The following is a 22,865-nucleotide window of genomic DNA, read 5'->3' on the forward strand; positions in this document are numbered from 1 at the left end:
TTCTAATATACCAAATCCCAGCTGAGTTACTCTTCTTGTGTTCAGACTTGCTCAACCAGTGATGCACTACATCAGTGCTGAAAGAGGTTTCTTGGAAAGCTTGAAGCTTCAAGGTTTTTTCCTGTTCCAACTGAAGCTCTGTACCAAAGAATCAACACAAAGCTCCTGTGCTCTAGATCTGCAGGATAAGACACTGATCAACAGGATAGCCTGTATATTGAAGATGCCATAATGCCCTTTGGGTTCAGGACATCCAAGTGGTAAGATTTCCCTAGCCAGATAGATTGTCCTGTACGTTTACTGCCGACTTAAATTTGTGGAGAAGGAACAGTGAGGAGACCAGTTGGCTTGATCTTGTTGATTCCTCCATCTAGGATGCAGACCCTTGGGTACTTGTTTTTCACTAGATGAGCTGCAAACTGAAACAGATACATCATTAGCACACTGCATATTATAGTCCTTAAACTGAAATAACATTGTGTTAAGTATGGCAAGTCAAACAAAAGAACCATCAGACCACAGAAGTTCTTTCTTTGCACCAACTAATCCAACACAGGAAGCCAGGCCTGTCTGTTGAAACAGCTGGGATGAATTTGGTTGTCACAAAAATGCCACACTGATAACCCTGAACTTCATCTATCTCTGCTTAGGCAGGATTTCCCCTCATTCTAACAGGATTATTTAATCTCTGAGTCATCACTGGAACCCCTCTTAAAGCATGAAATAACAGCTATTTTTCTCTGCATTAATCTAACTCCCAGATGTTTTCTGTAGGTTCCCAAGTGTACGAACATCACAGTTTGATGGTATAGTCATTTGCTTACCTGTCAAACTTATCCAACATGACTTGATTACATAGATGTCTGATATGAATTTGGGGTCTAGCAACTGCACTTTCCCTTGCTCCCCTCAACCTGTCCATAGGCAGGTTACATATCCCAAGCACATACACGCACACCAGTCCTTGAAAGTCTCTCTCTCCAATTAATTCATTCCATAAACCAAACACAGAAGTCAGTTTCTGTGTAGCAACTTCATGAAAAGTTGCTACACTGATGAAGGAACAATATTTTGTGTATCAAAAGAATGATTTTTAAAAAATCAAAATAACAAAAATTATGTATCAAAATATCAAAATCCAAACCCAAAGTAATGATATTTTGTGTATCACGTGTCAAACTTGCCTTTTTGCCATACATTAAAAAGCAAGCAACCAAAATGGATTAATCTGAGAGAAACCAATAGCTGTGAGAAAGACTGCCACGCCATCCCAGTCTTTCAAATTGTTGCTTTATACTTGATTGACAAACTAGGACTATTTGTAAAATCACTGAGTGCTTACAAATGGGCTGTGTAAAACATTCATAATTACCTTTTTCACCCTTTAAAATGATTTGTGATACTATTCCAGAACCCAGTGCAAGCACGATGTCCAAATAACTAACTCTGCATAAACAACTAAATTACCAACTCAAGAACAGCAGTAGATATTCCAACCAAACATGGAATTTCTTTTTACATTCACATTCCTTCTAATTACTTTTGATAGTATAACAGATACTAAGGCAGCACAAGATGTACTACATGATTACCTGATCAAGTACAAGTCCTGAAATAATATCTTTAACAGGTAAGAGTTCATAGGAGCAAAGTTTTAAACTCCTTACATAGCCAGAAGTTTTGCTTCACACTGAAAGTATTTTATATATGCGAGGAATTTATTTTTGTCCACTTAATGTGTCAAACACAGCTACTACATTCCTTTCTCTGGAATGGATTCACGATGGATTTAACCAGGGAATGAACAACTGGTACATGATCTGTAACCACTGAGGACTTGTTGAGGCAGAATAAGAGGTCACAGTGGAACAATCAGGACATTTTGGCTCTCATGTTTGTTTTAGGCGCTTGCCAAAGGAAGACCAAAAGTAAGCTCAATCATCTCTTCCCTCATTAGTTTGGGTCAATCACCACAGGATTCAAAGGATCAAATGAAAAAAACCTCACAAAATAGCTAATAGTAAAGTTAGACCATATGTGGATGCCAGTTTTCATAAGAAAAGAAAATGCCATGCTTTTAGAGAGGCTCTCTGATGCAGGTGGTGTAATATGCACATAGATATCACTAGGGGCATCCAACTACCTCTCACTATAATCACAGTCCATTAAGATGTGGTGTATAGTAAAATGAAAAGATATTTCTCTTTGTCAAAAATAGCACTCAGCTGTGCATACCATGAGCTACAAAAATAGTATATATTCCTAGTGAAATACTCCTACCAGACATCTCTACTTCATATGTACATATCTGTCACCTCACAGTGCTCTCTGCACCTGTGACTAATGGATGGTGCTCTGTCTTGTAAACCAGTGCTGCTCACAGCTGGCAGAAATGAAAAATGGCAACAACCGTTCAGACTGACAGGAAGCAGCATGTTATGTCCTGAGTGCAATGTCCCATATGTCAGCAGAGAGGTTCCACACACTGTCTGCTGATAATTTCACACTTCCAGTAATAAACTCTATAAACTCTGCTCCAGGTTTTTGGATACCCTAGCCATAACATAACTGCCATTCCATGCTATCAGAAAAGAAAACATGCAAGTAAATGCTCTAGAGTTTGACCATTAAGGCCTGTGTCCCACTGTATTTTAGAACTACTTTAGCAACCGAGGTGTGGCTGGAAATCGATTTTGTTCACTGCAAATGACAAGAGGTTCCTTTATAATGTTATGGTGAGGAATCTCACTTCTTGCAGGGCCTCTGTGAAGCAAGCACTGCAGAATCTGTGGCTGTTAGCAAATGACAGGCAGAAAGCACAAGAATATGACAAGATGATATACCACAAGTGGAACATTTTTTTTAAGTTGTCACAGAACTGTCTGCAGTTGTCTACATAGCTTCAGTGAGAAAGGCTGAAAATACAGCTCTAAATATTGTATCTGAACATCCAGCCAGGGAAAATCCAGTGAGCAGGGAATGTATTACTATTGGTACCTCACTACCGTGGGGAATTAGCTGCAGGTCAGGGGCCCAGAGGCATAGACATTGCACAAACTAGGAGCTGTCACCAAATTCCAAATATGAGCCTCCAAGAGCTTTGTGCATATGCCTGCCTCCACACTGCAAAGAAGAGAGTCAAAGTTTAAGTCATAGGGTAATAAGATTTGATCCAATTAAAGACATTCTTAGTTTTCCCTTCTGCCTTTTTACATTGTGTCACTGAAAGCAGAAACAGTAACTTTTGGTAAAAAGGACTACATTTAGAAGCAGCCATCTTACTAGTATTGCAGTCTTCCTAATTAAAGGTTTGACTTTATATAGTTCTGTTTCTCAGTACATGTTTGTGCCTTCCTCTCCCAGACAGAGGAGAACAACTGACGCAGACAAGAACAACAACTTGTTCACCATGTTTCTGAAGTGTTCCAGTACCACTTGGTATCTTTCTCTGCCAAAATATACTCTATGAAGCTGGTATTTTCAAAACACATGAAAGTGTTATTTCTGGCACAGGCACTGATGGAGAGGCATGAGACAAAGGACTATTTGAAATAGCTACATTGAATTCCTCCTCATTGTGACCTTCAGTTATGTTAAAATATCAGTAACTTAAATCCAAGAAATTAAGAAATATTAAAAAAAATAATCTTTCCTAAAAAGGTAAAAAAATCAGTGATCCAAAAAGAGCAAAACTTCACACATCAAAAAAGCCCAAGGTGCTCTTCTCAATTAATGCCATAGAATTTCTACCACAGAAACTGCCACCTTGAACTTCACACATGGGCTCTATTTCCTTCACAAATGCTATCATAAAGTATCAACTAGAAGTTTAATAACAGGCAACTAAATATATAATTTGTAGTTCACTAAATAACCTTATTTACAGAGATGCTCTTAAGACAGAAGATGACATAGTGAGGAGATCAGTAAAAGGTTACATCATCCTTAGTATCCTGTAAACCGTCTAAATATTAAAAAGAGATTTACTGAAACATATAAAAGTACTGCACAATTAAACTTCCATTACACAGGTTGATTTCAAATCGAAATGAACCTCTGTCATTTGTGGCTGGTGATTATGCTTTCTCAAATTTATCAAATGCCTGTGCTGACATTACTTCTGAGATGTATCTATTTCCTTGTACCACCAACGCATCACAGTCCTCTGTAATGCTTCTGCTTTCATTCAGATACCACTACTAATTGGGGGAAACAGAGTTACGCTTATCTAAGGTAAAGAATTAAAGGGATGCTACAAGACTTCAAGCTTTTTCCTTCCTGCCTCAGATGGCCTTTCCTCAAAATGTACTTCCCAAGGAAGCTCAGTTACTGTGTTTTCACTGGCTGCATCTAGCGTTTAAATTGAACTTCCTCTTGCTACTTTCACAGCAAATATTACATATGAAAGGATGAATCTGTAAGCAAGTTGTTTAATGACTACTATGTGGTAGCTTTGGTGAAGATTTTGGAAACAGTGTTCCTCTATTAAGTAATGCATCAATCAATTCCACATAAAACACCCTTCCTGGTGAGTATAACTGATCCAGAAAATTGTAATCTGCATTTGAAAGCAGTCATCCAAGATTCTTTCATGCAGATACAAGTCAGGCTTTCAAAGACAGACAAGATCCCAGCAAATCAGTATCAAAATTTGGGCAGAATTTAAATGTTTTAACCTGTATTGGTGTTGCTTTCAATAAAAATAGCATATCAGGACTGCTCCTTTAGGTATCATCAAGAACCTTAATAAACTGCACATTGAAGCATTTATCAAAATGCTTCTACTACCCTGTTCAAAGCAGTAAAATCATAGCTTTCAAGTGTGCTGAATAATGTGTTACACCAGGCATGTCACATTTTTAGACCGCGTACAGCAACGAGTCTAGTAACACAACAGTTTGAGCAGCATCGTTCCCAGCACCCTCTGGGTTAGCCATCGGGGTTGCTGTGTACACATTATTCACTTTCAGAGACTCTCTTCTGAGAGGTTGTAATTAAAGGGAAAGTTGGGAGGGAAGGAGGAGTAACATACCATTCCAGAATACAAAAAAAGACTGCTGTGAAAAATGTTACCAGGGTATAAATGTTAATATCACACTCTGAAAGAGTCAGAAGAAAAAGGTACTTTGGAAGCTGGAGGAGAAATATCAACCAAATGTTGTAGCATTCACCAATCACCACAAGATAATTGTTACTAGTTTTAATGTAATTAATGTTTCACTTGTAAACACATGCTACACAAACTCTCAGGGTCCGCAGTTTGTTTTGCTGTATGATTTCAGTCAAGAGTTCAGCACACTGAAAGCACATCATAGTCAGGGTAATCAGTCTAGAGCTTTTTAAATGACACTTTCCATATGTCACAAAGCAGACTCAGCACAAGATTATTTTTAGTCAATTACGTCTCATACTTAAAGGGTTCCAGATAAATGAAAAGGCACTTTAACACCAAGGGAAAGATAGGCACCTAAAGCACCCCGTATCAACAAAATAGTGTCTAGTTAATCGCTACAGTATTAGCACACACTGAATAAAAGTACAAATCGCAAAAAAAGCACAACTTTGTGCAAACTCATACTATGTAAAGAAAAAAATAAATAAAAAGTGCAGAACTTAACTGCTCTAACAAGATTAATGAAAACAATTCTTTAAATGCAGACCTGGCCCAGAAAGAGCACTTTCCATTCCATCAGTACCTTAAATGACTTACATGCAAAGATTTGAAAATAAGCCTATATAAACAGGTATTTACATCTGTTTTCAGAAAAATTTTTACTGAGAATGAAAGTAAGTGTAAACACTCAAATTTCTCCAAGTAATAACTTTTAAACATCTGTATGTGTAATTTTTCACTTAGAAATTATAGATATTAAAAGAAAACCCAGCTGAGAGCGAGCACTTGAAAATGAAAACTTAATTGCAGAGATTTAGTTGTTGTAACACAGCTGATTTATATTGACCAAAATATATTCAGTGCATCCAATACAGTCGAATGGACTGTAAAATTAAAATGCAGAATGCAAACCTATTCTATTTTTTATTTAACAGAAAATAGAAAGCTGTTAGTGAACAGAACTATGTATTTTTTTAAAGATACATAACAATTGGTTTGAATATAAAAAGACATCATGAGTCTTTCTGGAAGATTCTATCTCCCTTCAAGTCTAAAGATTGCCCTAGATGTTGAAAAATATTCAAAGAAATACTTGACAGTGAAATACCTTTGTGATTTGTAGCACTTTTTAGTAACACTACCCAACCTGCCTGTTTTGTTCTGCTTCTTCTTGAACTCCAGGACATTGCCTCAGAGCCGAAAAATAGCCCCAGAAAGTGATACATCTGTTATAACACAGAGGACCTGAGTGACACGGATACAACCTAATCCAAGCAGTCTCCTGCAAGGACAAGTGTGCCGTCAGAGATGCAGTCCACAGAGACAGCATAACCACAGCCAAACCTGACATGCCTGAAGGAAACTCTGGAGCCTGAGAGCACCACTCCAGCATTCAGGTTCACCATCTCCCATCTTTCCTGTCCTTACAGAACTTCCAGATAATTGAGAAAAGCTGAGATGCTTGCCAGCATCACTCAGAAGTCAGGCCTATTTTGAGAGGTAAAGCCGAGGACTCCACAATTCGTCATGTCAGAAATATCCAAGCCTCTGTGTAATAATGCGAACAGATGGGCCAAACAATGTCTATATCAAACCAACCAAAACTTCCAATAACTAACCATTGGTCTCAGTAAAGATGAAAAAAAGATGACCTATTTAGAGTTTTAGAAATAGCCTGCTTTCCTTGTCACCTACTTAAGAAGAGGAAAAGGAACACTCAAATTCTGCTCCTGAGCGTCCATCTTTCATTTTCCCCTTTTCTTCTTTCATACCTATCTGGAAAGGTAGAATATTTAGATCATCTCTGCTGTACCTGAGGCATTCAGTGCAAGCTATCCAAAGCCACTGACAGGGGCAAAATTACAACAGCGTAATGCAACTCCTGGCTGACATCCCACGTGTCCTTCTCAGGCTGTGTGAAGAGCAATGTGCTGGCAACAGCAGTTTGGCTACTTTCTATCGATGAAGGAAAACATGCATACATGTTACAGTAATAAAAAAAGACTAAATAAAATAATGCAGACTTTACAGAATAAAATAATGAAGACTTAACCATGTTTTTTGTAAAGTTACAACCAACAGGAGTGTGGCTGATTAACTAAGCCTTTCAATGTCTTCAAAAGACAAGCTTAACCTCTTCCTCTTTAAAGGCAACAAAGAGGCACCTGATGATTCCAGTAGGCCCTGAGTCTGAATGCAGAAGGGAGGCTGATGCCTTAACAACAAACATGAAAGGAGCCATTATGGCAATCATAAGGAGCCTCTCCATCCCTGCAAATAGAAAATAGGTTCAGCTTTCATTCAACTTATTCAATCACTTTTCCATAGGAAATATTTACAAGGAAAGGTAAGAATCTAAAAGATGCACAGTGACAATATCTCAAGAAGTTCATTACCTGATTTCTATGTACTTTCACTCCAGAAGTTTCATTAAGCCCTTCTAAGTAAATGTACCTGTCTTTAGAAGCACGAATGCACCTGCCCTTTAGTATTCTATGCAACACCTGATTTTCAGATCGCCCTATAAAGTTTCATGGGTATCCACTTGTGTTTTTAAGACAGGTATATAACAAGAAACCAGCCTCAGCATGCAGGGACTTGCTTCTCTGGCCTGAGGAAGATGACAACAAAATCACACAAGTTCAGTGGTAACCAGGCACTTTAACCTATGTGTCTCAGTCTACACATAAGAAGAAATGCATTTTTGATAGTGTGCTGAGAGAAAGAAAATGCTACTTTCATAAGGAAAAAAAAAATTTTTTTAGGCTAGGAATATGTTATACAGAAAGAATCTTGAACTTGACCCTCTCCCTCTTGCCTTGAAAAGGGTCAAAATGATCTCATGGAACATCAGGACTGCTTGTCTTTGCTTTGGAGATAATTCATGTATTTTTATCTATTAGCTACTGTGAGAAGGAGTAAGAAGGAGTACTTTGCTTCAGTAACTTGTAGATGTTGTCTAGACAATGTATTTATAGCAGCATAACTTATCTAGAAAAAAAATCAAAGTAACAATCAGAAGTTACAATATAGCAGTGAAATAAATTCTAAACGGACAGATATTTTTAAGCTTTGACTTACAGCTTATCTAACTGTCTTTTTCCAAGGCAAAAAAAGAAACGAGTTGCTAATTATTAGGCAGACTAAAGTGTCCTGTATACTTTAATGTGTTACAGCATTTAACTGACAATAAAACACATATATTAAACCACTGGGTAAACATATATATATTAAAAAACCACGTCACAGAAATAGAAGTGTGTCACTGTCAAAACTGAGTTGCTGGAGCATGATTTCAGATCAGATAAGTTATTTCTCCTGTTCTAATTACAGTCAACATTGTGGTAATACAGACAAGAAGTTTTAAACGGAAACAGAAAATGGCTTAGCACCTCAAAGTTGATTGAAGGAGGGGAAATGAAGAAATAATGTCAACCTTACAAAAAAAGACTCAAACCAATCCCCATCCCACGTATTCATAACTGCAATCTGCTTTTGCACTTGCTGTATCTCAGGCTTTGAAAGTGACAAAAATCAGGAGACATACTATTTGCCATGCACCAAAAAGGAAGCTATAGTTGGGCACTCATTGCCTATTTAACGATTATGCTCCCAGCTGTAAAGATCCCCTGCCCACACTGCAATTTACAAGGTACTCATGTATCAATGGATGTGGGAAACGGGAATTTAATTCACTTAAGAGATGCTCTCACTTAACATATTTAAAAGTTAAAAACAAAACAGAATCTGCTTGATTAACTCCAGTATAATGCCTTTATGCAGATGTTTTCTGCTGTTTTCAGAGACGAACAAGTATCTGCTCTGTTAACAAGTGCCCAGAATCCTCCAGGCACAAAGTTAGAGCCAGCCTAAAGGAAGGAACATTCTGCAGAGAAGTGCGAGCCAAGCACCACCACATCATGCCCAGTGCAAGCTCCTCTTTACAGTACCTTTATGCTGCTAATGGCACATTCAGTAAGGCTCTTGTACATCAGTTAGTCCATTTAACTTTTAGAGTAAATCAAGTGGCTTAACAAGCAGGACTACCCTGTTTTAATTCTGTCCTAAGGAAGTGTTCAACTAGAGCCAGAGCTATGCTGAAGTCTGTGCCACTGCTGGCTTCCTTCACCTCCTGCTGCAATGGTGCTGTGGCAAAATTTTCAGTTTTCCCTCTTGCCCATCAAGTTCTAGACAGTTTACATGTTTTATCATCTGGCATAAAATTAAATGCAAAAGATAGAAACAGAAAAGAAGTGCAAAGAAGGGAAAAAGGCTTTTTCTACACATCTGTTCAGTACACTCAACTTTACTTTTTAAAAAATTTTAATTTATTTAAAAGATGCCAAGTAGGCTACCAATACGAAATGCAACTGAAAGAATCAATCGTCTAATTACAAATAGCCCCATAAACAAACAGTGTTTTTTTCACACTTACCTCCACCTCCATCAGTCCTGCATAAAATTAAACCAAACATCTGACAGTGCCAATCTCCATATTTTTAATGGAGAAAATATCAGTGAACACTTCTGAAAAATTCTCCTTTATAGTGGAGGGTATGATTTGCAATTCATTCCTTTTCAGCTGGAAATACATATGTGAGATGTGTCAGTCTGATGTGTTTTTTTCACACTTATCTCCACCTCCATCAGTCCTGCATAAAATTAAACCAAACATCTAACAGTGCCAATCTCCATATTTTTAATGGAGAAAATATCAGTGAACACTTCTGAAAAATTCTCCTTTATAGTGGAGGGTATGATTTGCAATTCATTCCTTTTCAGCTGGAAATACATATGTGAGATGTGTCAGTCTGATTCGTGTTAAAATGATGTGGAGGTTGTGGGGAAGATGGGACCTCTGGGGCTATTTTGGGTGTCCTTGTACAGAGAACAGATTGAGAACAAGTAGAACGGAGTATATAGTTGTGTAAAACCCATAAGGCACCAGAAAGAAAAACACTTCCTCAGAAGTGAGATAATACCAGTCCTGTGGTTTGAGCGAAAACCAAGAAATAACTAAGTCTACGCAAGAAGAAAAAGTTAATAGAGGTGACGAAGAGGAGATAACAGCCTTCATCCCACTGTGACCACCGACGACCACCAGCAGGGGACACTGCGCAGGCGCGGATGGGAGGAGAGCTAATTATAATATGAAGCGGGGATAGGCCATACATATGTATAAGCGTATTGTGAAAATCCACGAATATGTATTAGTTAAAAAAATATAAACCCGAAAAGAGAACTGTACGGTGTGCGTGTTGAGCGATCAAAATATTCCCACGCACCCAGCGCTGTTTGCTTGCCTTTACTCACTTAATAAATTGTAAACTTTAATTGGAATCCTGTTTGAGGCTAAATCATTTATCACACATACTTCTCTTTAGAAAAAATACATTTTAAGCTGAACATCTTATAACATTTCTTTGGACAGAATTGTTTTTGTTTCCATGCATTTACTTTTGTGATTTTTTTTGGTAATTGGATTAGCTAGTAAAATGTTAAAAGTAGTAACTACTGTTCTTGGTAAGCCTCAAGCTATATCATTTTGGATTGGTTAAGTCTGTAAATAGTGGCAGACAGTTCTATGCAGCCATGCAGAGTAAAACTGAAACTGGCCTTAAAAAACAACCCACTAAAGAAAGGAGTTTTAAGTTTTCTCAACACAGTCAAATTGAGGCCAGTCTTATATGTTCTTTAAGGGTGAGAGAGAGGTGGTGACTCCCTAACAGTATTTAGGCTCCAGTATTTAATACATTTGAGGTCAAACTGGTCAATTCAGTATTTCGTTGCTATTTAAAAATCCACACTCTTTAGTTAGACTTTTAAGAACTCTAAAAGCAAATCAAGAGGCAAAGCAGCATCTCTCTTTCATGGAAAGCTATAACATTGACAGTTCCAAGTAAACCAGGTCAACATTGTCTCAGTTGCACAAAGTCTGTGTTTGGAGGACAAGGCAGCACTCTCTCACGTAACTGAAGTACTTGCACTTACTACGCACACTGCAAGTTTCCTTTAGTTGCACTGCAAATGAAACATTCAATTTTCATTTAATGAAACATTTTAAAAAAATCTAAGCTTGGATAAGAAGTGTCACTACATTATGGGAGAATTTTATATCTTAGCTGTGGTGTAACTCGCAACCCTCACTGTAAAGCCGCTCTTCTTTCTTACTTCAGACCCTTGTTTCAGGTTGTTTCTACGTTCTGTTTTAGACAGAATACTTAAAATGCTCCTTTGTTTCAGATAAAACATTTCTGACTGGTTCTGGAAAACAACTCTCAGAAAATGACTTGGTAGTATGTCGGATATCTCCCATAAAGACACTCATTAGTGAATACCAAAGCACTTTCTTTTTCCTGTTCCTATTCCTCAGGAGGTTAGTGAATGGTTAGGCTCTTTCTGAGATTAACTAGGATGTTCAGTGATTTAAAATGTAATTGTTGAAAGAAGCTGCATAACCCATCATTAAACATGTAAAGTGTCATTTAAATCATCTCTGTTTGGCTCTTAGCATTTTATGCACTTTGAATTTGTTCCTTTGAGGGGGGAGATTTATGTATTCAGCATTTAGTGAGCTATTGTGATTATTCAAGTTGACTGATTTAATGTTGAAATACTTGTAATGGAGTTACCCAGATCTCATGCACAAACGTAGATACTCACTGACTGACACTATTTGAGATACGCTGTACAGTCTCTTTTATGCCATCCTTCTTACTATTTAAGAGACATTATACATAAGACAAGTTAATTATCTAAATGATGAAACACAAGTTAATGAAAAGGATTTCTCACGCTAGTTACAACTCCTTATACATATAAAAAACTCCAATGTGTGTTGTGCTGATGCTTCTGCTGTCCATCACGTGAAGACCTTTTAATAATCCACAGCCCTCCTTGTCATTTCAAGGTTACATTTCATGCCCTTTGAGTAAGTAGGCTTAAGAAACTATGGTAAACCAATGATACACCACAGTTAAGAGAATGTCTTTAAAAAAACCCACAAACCAAAACAAACAACACTCTTCTTCACCCAAGAAGAATGGCAAAAGATACTTCTACTTGTTATTCTGCTGGTTCACAATACCAGCAAATATTTAGTTGTCAAAAGGAATAGGCAACTCCAAATATTCTCTTTGTCTAGTTAAAGACACTGACAATAAAAATATCATACAAAAGTTACCCATAGGAATCATTCTTCCTCTTCAGTGAGCACAAATGCATGAGCTAAATGATTTAAAAAAACCCAAATCAATACATTGCTTTTTTATTAGCAGGAATATGAATTATATCTTATTTCCTTTGGACTTCATAACATACCTGTCTCCATCCTACTTATCTTGTGTGTGTTTCCTAATGCTACAGAAAGTAAATGCAAGTCAGTTTTGAAAACTGGATCTTACTGATGTACATTAGAAGTGCTGATGTCACTTATATAACATGCCAAAAACAAAGGTTTTAAAGCTGAAAAAGATGTCAACCAATTTCATTTCAAAACACCGTTCTTCTCCGATGTTGATCACTTGAAGAAAAATGTCTTTGTCTAGAAGCAGAAATTAACAACAACAATCACCCCAAATCCTGTCATCATATCCAATGTTACTAATCTGAATTACCCATTTATTTATTTACTGTCTGTATTCATGTCATTGATGTATTTCTAAGTGTAAACATACTACGTTATAGCAATATACTTACAGCAGCTGTGTTCTTCACTGCATTTCCTACAATCACCACAACTCTTCCTTTAAAGCTCTGGAGTGTGGCAGTTGCTGGGCACTGGACAAGATCCCCTTCTGCTGTAAATGCTGATGCAAACGGGACATTGATGCTACCAGAAATGTGGCCACGGTTAAAGCTTAGGAAGGTCAGTTAAGGACATCTGAAAGGCAGAGAAACCTGTGGTACATGCACAGCTGCAGAATGAACCTGCTCTTCATCCTGGCTGTCGTTATACAACACTGTTGGTCTTTTGGGCTAGTATATTTTGACAAACCTCATTTACTACCTACTCATATGGAGAAAACAACTTCTGACACACATTTAAAAAGGACAGAATGAAGAGTTGTTTGTTTTATAAAGGACACAGCAGAGCACTGTAGAAACTGATCTGCTAAATGAAACACTTGGTGCTAAGGAAACAATATCCACAGTATACGTATTTTTGTGGATTTTACTTCAAATCGGCTCTAGTCTGATAACAGAAGCTAAATACCAATAAGCAGCTGGAGCATCTCTTCCAGAGGAGTTTGATGCAAAAGGAATGACCTACTTACAATGAGAACCACACCTAAACAGAGATTATTGGAAAATTTCCTTACACCTCCTGCCAATCCCCACAAGCCCTCTGCATTTTTGATCCAAACTTAAATTCTAATGTACATGCATTCAGATTCCCAGACAATGAGCATCACGTATACTATCTGCAGTCCCACTAACAGCAGGTGTGTATTGGGTACTGAAAAGCAAACAACATAAGAGTGCCAGCAACTCTGAGATGTAGTTAGTTGTGCTTCACTTTCAAAGGATGATCATTCAATGAGATTTTATGAATATTGAATGTGAAAGTCTCTTCAATAAAAACTAAGTTGGATCAGTACTACCTAGCTTTTTGTGAATTTGAAAATGCACCATGACCTTGACAAACCTATGAATCACTGTCATAGACTGTACGCACATGCCTCGAATACTCCTCTCTCCCAACAATAAATAGCTTTGAAGAAATGTGAAACAGCAAAATTTTGCAAAAATATACACAAATATCCAGATTAGTCACCCTTTACTACTGTACTTAGAGAAAGCTAGTTTGATTTATAATTAAAACCCAGAACCCTTTTTAATAAAGGAGCTGCCTTAAATAAAGGTAAGATTGAATTGACTTGGTTAATATTAATACATAAATCACGAGGAATTAGTGCTAAATTTCAGCTTTATGATCATCATTGTTATAGTCTGGGAAACACATGGCTATAAAACATTTGAAAGAACAAAAGATCATGTAGCATTCATTGATGTTGTCAGTTTGTTTCTATTTTGAAGGGGAAAATTATGACACCCCTCCTTCACTAACTTGTGCCAGCCTCCTCTCCCCAACCCTGTTTATAACCATATCACTCTCACTGCTACTAACCAGGGTAAAAGTTCTGAAACTAACATCATTTGGACAGCAAATTACTTTGGACAGATATAATTGCTCACACTCATGCCATAAAGTATGCTTAACTGCTCAAACTTGACAAAAAAGAAATACATGTGATACCAACCTTAATACCAAACTAGATAGATCCAAACTCTATTTGCTGTCATTCACATTCTCCCTAATCTTAAGGGACCATGTTAAGCATTACAGTACTAAGACAATTAACAAAAAGGCCAAGATTTTGTGCTACAGACTGAGAGACTATAGCATGCAGCTATAACTTTAATAACAGGAACGGAAGGCTGCCAGTATTTCTGCTAACATGCTTAATGAAATGAGCCTTACCCCAATTGCTGACCAACAGAGGCACTGCTTGAGAATATAACCTTTTCATTAGAAAGTCTTCTGTTACAAAGCTGTCTACTGGGGAAAAGGGTCAGCAGCTCCTGACCTTGTAATGTGGGCTTCATTACAAAACAATACCTCAGCTTTTAAGTGCATCCTAGTAGGAAATATGAAGCATGTTTGATACTTGTTGACTCTCATGCTTTTTTTCAAATCTCACTGAAAATGAAGTGAGAGTGAACAGAGAGTGACACGCACAGACAATGAGGAAGACTAATGACAAAACATAATGATCATATTTTTGAAGCACCTCACAGTGGTTTGTCACATTTTGAAACACAAGCCACAGTAACATCCAGACTGCCTGATCCTGTTGTACAGTTTGTTAGAAAACCTTGTGACAATTACAGACTGTTTCCTTACTGCAAGAATGAACAGGGCACTGGTCACAGTATTCCTATGGTTTCCCATGTCCATTCACACCTGTGGACAGGTTAATAGCTTTCTATATACCATGTGATTTCTTCTACAACTGACACACAAACCAGCTCACTCAAGGGGTAATTTTACTACCTACCAGGCTGCCTTTCTAATAATGACATTCCCTATATCCTAACACTAGATGGGTATCAGGATTTAAGTGTGCCCATTATTTAAAGGGCAGGGCATTTCTGTCTACCATAAATTCCAACTAGACCAAAACAACAGCAGCAGCGATTAAAGTTCACTGTTCGAGCTATGGAGATTTTCTCTCTCTCCCCAGCATGACTCCTCATTCAAGAAATATAAATGGAAAGTCTGATTAAGATTTTGTAATATGAAATACAGCCTCACAAAAACACTTACTTAATAGCAGTCAAATGATTTTAAAATAATTGAAATTTCGAATCCACTCTACTAGAGTAGAATAGGACTAATATGACAGAGTAGAACCTATTATCAAGCTATTAGGAAAGCAATAGAAACATTTAAGCAAACACCTTGCCTTTGATCCTGATTATAATATAAATAAACCCATTACTGCACACAGATAACAGCCTTTCAGTGCAATGATTGTAGCCTAGGCATTTTATATTACATGCTCTCCTTCTGCATTTCCTTGATGATTTCTAGAAAGTAGCTTAAGTAATTAACAACAGAATGATGCATGTAGAAATATAAACATTATTTAACTCAGTAGTATCAAAGCTTTCTATGCAGTAGCAATAGCCTCTTATATTTTTTAATTCCAGGGAATTATCTTTTAAACTGGAGTCTAAAAAGTATTGTCTCTTGATTAAGAAATTGTCTCTCAGAAAATAGCCTGCATTTTTATTGGCTTCTGAATGAGGACCACCACATTTCAACAATGTGGAGCTAGGAGTGAAGAAGTAGCTAGAGTCCAGAAAATAGAGTATCAAACGACTTAGACAAGTGAATCTCTACTTGATTGAAATCCTTAACTGAGATATGAAATTAATACATTCAAGAAAAAGAAAAAAATATTTTTTGTGTTCTACATCTACTGCAGAAACAACTATATCACCTTTACTAGCATGAAATGAACAATGCTTAAAAAAATGATACAAAAAAAATAACAAGTATATTCCCAAATACTCAGTGTAACATTAGGAGTTACCTCTAATAAAATCTTGCCATTATTCCCATTTTTAGATGGGTGTTGACAAAGATGCATGTTCCTGGCAAAGCACATCTGTAAGGACTTCCCTTTCCAAAAGCCAAACCAACCCAGCCCCTACACTGCTTTTAAAATATCCACATGCAAAGAACTATGTATTGGGGAAAAAAAAAAAAAGAGTAAAGAGCAGACTGGGTAGCAACCTTGATAAAAATATAGCTTCAAGATAGCTTTAAGGCTTTTCTGATTATAAGCGAACTAGAGGACAATAAGTTAGGGCAGCCATATGGCTGCATTACCTGACAGTATCAAGAAGGCACATCTATTTTCCACTGAGGGATTGGCAAAGTACATCAGCTACTGACTCTTCTCTATCTCCCTTCCACTTGATTGGAAAGCCTCATACCCTTCCAAAATACTGGTCATATTAAATGGGGAAGGTCTACTGACAATACCTGTCATAAAATTAAAGCACTTGTAGGATTAAAGCACTTGTGCTACTGGTACAAAGTGGTTTCACTAGACCCACATCTTAAAATGGGAAGACAAAACCACATTTATCCTCTCCTTTACAAACCAGGCCTCTCCATGACAAAAACATAAAAATAAAAATAAAAAACATCTTCCTTCCACTGTTCTTCGACCACATCCCTTTCCATTATTTACCATTCTAACATCTCACTGCCTGCAGACAACGAGGAATTAATTGATACGAGCATGATTTGGCAAGGCTGCCACTCAGATTTGAAGGATACTCCTCACTGTTACGAATGTCCACGACCAGCAGCTTTGGCTTGCTAGACTTGGTTTTCTTTACAGGTGTTTTGGAATGACTGGGTCCTGTCAACTCGCACAAATCAATCAGATCTTCTGCTGAAATTCGTGGTGACACCTCTGCCTTCAAGTCGTCCAACTTGATGGAATCCCTAGACTTTAAAAGAAGAGAATTAATATTAGAGGTGATAGAATTAGGGAGATGGTGTTCTTTAAAACTTCTACTTATTTTAAAACTTGAAAGTGTAACAACCCAGTTAGACAGAAACAGATCTTTTCCTTATTACTCTGACCTTGTGTGAGTTAAAATATCCATACAGAAAAGCTCCAGAGCAGTGCCAAATGACTACTTGCCAATTGTAGTCCTATTTTCTGTTGAAGTTGTTAAAAAAAAATTAAAATGTTTGATGATCTATGCAAACTATTTTAGTTTGTGATTTGTTAATGAATTATTCACTGGCTGAGGGGGTCACAAAACTCACAATGTTTCTCAGCATCAGAAATGAAGTAAATTGGCTAGAAAAGACACTGTGAAAAGAGAAGCTGAAGGGCGTTATGCTTGGATCGGGAAGGAAGGGTAGCAATTGAAGACTCAGCACAGAAACCACAGGGGTATCTCTATAAGATATACAGCTATCTAAACACCAGGTATTACCCCAGTCCAAAGACTGGGCACAAATCAGGACACCAGAAATGTAAGAAGTAGTCCTGTATTATAACCCAGAAAATCTGTTCCTTAGTTTTGGGGGATGGGACAGATGATGACACAACACCACACACCTGGTAGTACTCAAGCAACTAGTTTGATAATAGTTAAATTGGTTTTTGTAAGAGATTCATCACTGTGAATTATCTCAGAAATATTCCTAAGCACTAGTTATTTCCTCACTTCAGATTCTTAAAACCGTATGCAGATCTAAATTAAGAAAAACAAAACAAAATCCCTCCTTATTTTTGTGAATAACAGAGAATGCAGAAATCCCGTATTTTCATTAATTTCCAACACATAAAGATCTCTGAACTGCAGCAGAAAAAATAAAATATGGTCACCGTAAGACAGTTGTGAAACGTTTGAAGCCATGTCTCTACCTTCATTCAAGGTTGTTTTATGCTGCTGAAACTTTTAAGTGCCATTACAACTATGCTGTCACCCAAAAGAATTGGCTTGACTCATTCAAAATAAAGCACGAGGGAAACCTCCAGCTTGTTCAAGAGGGTCAGACTCAAGATTCTTTTAAAGCAATAGCAAAAAGATCTGCAGCATGGCCTAGGCTTTTGTCCTTGGGAACACCAGGTTTGCAAAACCTGTTTGAAGATCTAAAATTTAAAAGACTGCTACAGTCACTTCTTCTATTATCATATATGCAAACGCAAGACTTTTTTCTTTAATCTCTCAGCTACCCTAGTGGAACTTCCAGAACTATATCTGCACTAAAAGGACCTCATATCACCTCAATTAAATTTTGGAAGTGCTTATTTTTTAAAACATTCATATGCTATGTAATTCAAAATACATTAGCATGCCTCATGGTGTTAAGGAGTTAATAAATTACGCTTATTCATAGTCTTCTGCAGCAAGAACACTTTTTTTTCTGTTGGTGCCATTGCCTTAATCTGAAATATAACATGTAAATTTTAAAGCAGATTGTTTCCATTATGCTTTAATCCTGCAGATACAGAGTTAACAGGTTTGTTACATATGCAAAAAATCCAAAACCCAAACCCAAACCATTATGGAACTCAACTTACTTCAAAAGTTATGTACATCAAAGATACACTTACGGAGCTCAGTCATCTTATAACAGAACTGGTTTGCCTTGTGCAACCATTGTGCTCCTGTTGAGCAGGAGGTCAAATTGAGGCAAAAGTTGTTAATAACTGAGTCCACAACTGTTCCTAGTAAGTCATTCTGTCTTGTCAGTAGACAGGGTCAAACAGAACTACTAGGATTCATTACAGAGAGCATCTTCTGAAAGATCTTCAGACTGTTTTGATATCTCATTCTTGAAGAAGACGACCTGTATTAACGGAATAGCCAACCATTTCATTATGAAGATTCGCTGGTGCACTCTGCACACTTGTTCAGAACATGAGCACAGACATGCAGAGATGTGCTACAGAAAGTAGGAGAATAAAAAGAAAGAACAAATAGAAAATTATGTATTACCTCTGAGAATAAGTGCAAAGCGTTCGACACTGTCCCGCATGACACACTGGTCACAAAACTGAAGAATTGTGGATTTGATGGATGGACCACTCGTTGGATAAGAAATTGGCTGAACAGTCTCATACAGAGTTGCGGTCAATGGCTCAGTGTCCAAGTGGAGACCGGTGACGAGTGGTGTCCCCCAGGGATCGCTATTGGGACCAGTACTGTTCAACATCTTTGTCAGCAACATGGACAGTGGGATCAAGCGCACCCTCAGCAAGTTTGCAGATGACACCACGCTGTGTGGTGCAGTTGATACACTGGAGAGAAGGGATGCCATACAGAGGGACCTGGACAGGCTTGAGAGGTGGAGCCATGCCAACCTCATGAAGTTCAACAAGGTCAAGTGTAAGGTCCTGCACCTGGGCAGGGGCAATCCCAAGCATAAATACAGGCTGGGTGGAGAATGGCTCAAGAGCAGCCCCAAGCAGAAGGACTTGGGGATGTCGGTTGATGAAAAACTCAACATGGAGCTGGCAATGTGCCCTTTCAGCCCAGAAGACCAACCGCATCCTGGGCTGCATCAAAAGAAGTGTGACCAGTAGGGCGAGGGAGGTGATTCTGTCCCTTTACTCTGCTATCACGAGACCCCACCTGGAGTACCTTTCTGGCTCCGGCTTGCAGAAGGCACAGGGTGAGATCCCCACCGGGGCTGTCTCCCAGCACCCGGGGTCAGGGGGACTGAGGTCCTTCCTCAGGGCAGGCCCAGCGACGCTGCTGGTGTGGTGGGCGCTGCTCTGGACACTGGGCAAGCGCAGTCCTGCTGCTGGCAGCATGGCACAGCACAGCTCCCCCTGACACTGCTGCTCAGTGTCTCACCTCACACCTTGACCCGCACAAAGCATTGTCCTTGCCCCAAAACTCCTGTCCCCTGCAGCAGCATCCTGATACTACATGCTAGCTGAGTGGTGTTGGCTTTCCTCTTACATCTTCTCTGTAGGAAGTGAAAAAAAGAAGAGAAAACTGGAGCTTAGGGGACAAAAGACCTCAAAGACAGAGCAGCTGAGATTGTGCAGGAAGGACCTGGAAAGGAGTTGATAAGGTGGACTTATAGAAGAAAGTTCAGAAATAAAGAGGATGAATGGACACAACAGCTGCACTGCCATTCTGGCTCTTGCCATCTTTGACTTGCTGCCGCCTTTGTGCCTGTGATTGCAGGATGCACAAACCACCTGAGCAGAATGCACCCACACAGGCTTAGACCTCTGTGTCTTTAGACAGCTTCTATGAGGGACAAATGTTCCAAGCATGGAATTTAGCAAAGAAGAAGAGCTTCAGATAAAAAGTCAATTTTAGTCTTTCATCCTGACTGCAGGACCAGGAGAAAAATTTGGCAGTGTCTGTAGGAGTCAAGTAAAATAAAACCAAAACCAGCAAACAACAACTAAAACGTATTGAAAAACTAGTAAAACCTGTAACCTTAACAGGTGTTCCTGACAGACTGAAGTCAGTCCTCCTACAAGCTATGCTGAGGCACAAGGAGGACATGGAGATGATTCAAGACTGCCAGCATGGCTTTATTAGGGGCAAGTCCTGCCTGACCAACCTCATGGCTTTCTACAATGGGGTAACTGCATCAGCGTTCTGTGATTCTGTGATTCTATCTGGACTTCTGCAAGGCCTTTGACACGGTCCCCCACAACATCCTTCTCTCTGAGTTGGAGAGGTATGGATTTGATGGGTGGACCGTTCAGTGGATAAGGAATTGGCTGGATGGTCACATCCAGAGGGTAGTGGTCAACGACTCCATGTCCAGATGGAAGACAGTGACAAGTGGTGTCCCTCAAGGGTCTCTACTGGGACCAGTGCTGTTTCATACCTTCATTACTGATATTGACAGCGGGACTGAGTGCACCCCCAGCAAGTTTGCTGATGATACCAAGCTGGGTGGTGAGGTTTGTGTGCCAGAGGGAAGGGATATCATCCAGAGGGACCTGGACAAGCTGGAGAAGTGGGCCCGGGTGAATCTCATGAGGCTCAACAAGGCTGAGTGCAAGGTCCCGCACCTGGGTAGGGGCAATCCCAAGCACAAAGACAGGCTGGGCAGAGAATGGCTTGAGAGCAGTCCTGAGCAGGAGGATTTGGGGGTGTCGGTCGATGAAAAACTCAGCATGAGCCACCAATGTGCCCTTCCAGCCCAGAAGGCCAACCGCATCCTGGGCTGCATCAAAAGAAGTGTGGCCAGCAGGGCAAGGGAGGTGATTCTATCCCTCTGGAGTACTGCATCCAGTTCTGGGGCCCCCAACATAAGGAGGACACGGAGCTGTTGGAACGGGTCCAGAGGAGGGCCACAAAGATGATCAGAGGGCTGGAGCACCTACCCTACAACAACCGGCTGAGAGAGTTGGGGCTGTTCACCCTGGAGAAGAGAAGGCTCTGGGGGGACCTTATTGCAACCTTCCAGTTCCTGAAGGGGTCCTACAGGAAAGCTGGGGAGGGACTTTTTACAAGGGCAGGTAGTGATAGAACAAGGTGGAACGGTTTTAAGCTGAAAGAGGGATTCTGTGAAAATCACCTATACTCATATAAAAACATTTTCTCCTTATCTAAAAGCATAAAGCCACAAGAAGTGCTCCACAGACAGATACTATCTGCCTGTGAATAGGATTTAATAACCAAAAGCATTTTTTCCCTTTAAATTAGTTGAAAATAAGGAGAAACACACTCAACTGTGAATTTTACAACCATCTTTGCTTTGACCTAGTCAAAGCCTAAATGGTCTATTTAGAGATACAATATCTCTATATAGGTTTTGAACAAAGCTGCAGCCTAAAGCTCATTGACAGACTTGTGGGAAATAGAATTGCCAAATAAACTCTTTCTTTTAACAACTGTTTTATCAGACTAATTTATTTCCTTCAAATCACAAAGTCAAATATGTGCATGCACTTATAAGATTATCTTTCCTAATTCCATTTAAAAAATTGACTTTATCAGCTTATCTGGTAACAGTTATATTTTAGATCAGATAGTTTCTCACAGGAATTTTCTAATGAACCATCAGTCAGAACAAGCTAAATACAGCTAAGACCAAGCTACCAATCCTTCTACCCAGTTCTCCTCACACCTCCCTCCTCTTCATACCACCATCCTGCTACAGATACCTGTGGCTGGGCACTGGACTTGAGTTCAGGCAGCTTTTGAAGCTGCCATGGCCCCTGAGCACCCAAATCTTGCAGGTTTTTCTGAACCTCTAACACCTTTCCTACTCTTCTCAGCAACAGTGTTCCAGCTGTTGTCTATCACCCCAGTGACTTTTCTCTTTGGCTCAGCCTGGCCAACTAGGAGGAGATGCACAAAGATGTAGGCTGACATTTTAGATAGGAAGCTTGGTATTCGTCCTGACCACTGGCTTCAAGTCCCTGTTTAGGCTTTACTACATCAGTGCAGGCATTGGTTTCCAGCTGTGAAGGATAAGAAGGAACAATTGGTGAAGGAGAGGGCCCACTTTAAACCAAATCCTTTGAGTAAAGTTAGCTGCTCTCAGAAAAGGTTCATGTCATTGATAGTCTTAGTAATTAGTTACAAATATCCAACAAATTGTGAAGAGGTAGTAGTATCCAACTGAGATTCTGATTCCAGCTAAGTTGCAGGTGGACACCTCAGGACAGACACATTAGAGTGTTGAATTTGCCTGCTGCATTTTTTTGTTTGTTTTAAACAATAT

The 22,865-nt window shown here is 39.0% G+C and overlaps 1 protein-coding gene across 1 annotated transcript in view; it reads right to left on the reverse strand.

The window, feature by feature from the left end:
• Positions 1 to 308: 308 nt before the first annotated feature.
• LOC104540644 (TBC domain-containing protein kinase-like protein) overlaps positions 309 to 22,865 on the reverse strand; it is a gene marked incomplete at its 5' end in the record, with an annotated part of 58,002 nt that continues 35,445 nt past the window's right edge. The window contains 3 exons of the mRNA XM_010184540.1: positions 309 to 419; positions 12,812 to 12,971; positions 16,971 to 17,146. Coding sequence (XP_010182842.1) covers positions 309 to 419; positions 12,812 to 12,971; positions 16,971 to 17,146 — 447 coding nt within the window. The remainder of the gene's footprint in view (positions 420 to 12,811; positions 12,972 to 16,970; positions 17,147 to 22,865) is intronic.

Source organism: Mesitornis unicolor, unplaced genomic scaffold, assembly GCF_000695765.1.
Source record: "Mesitornis unicolor isolate BGI_N332 unplaced genomic scaffold, ASM69576v1 scaffold8270, whole genome shotgun sequence".
NCBI classification, from domain to species: domain Eukaryota; kingdom Metazoa; phylum Chordata; class Aves; order Mesitornithiformes; family Mesitornithidae; genus Mesitornis; species Mesitornis unicolor.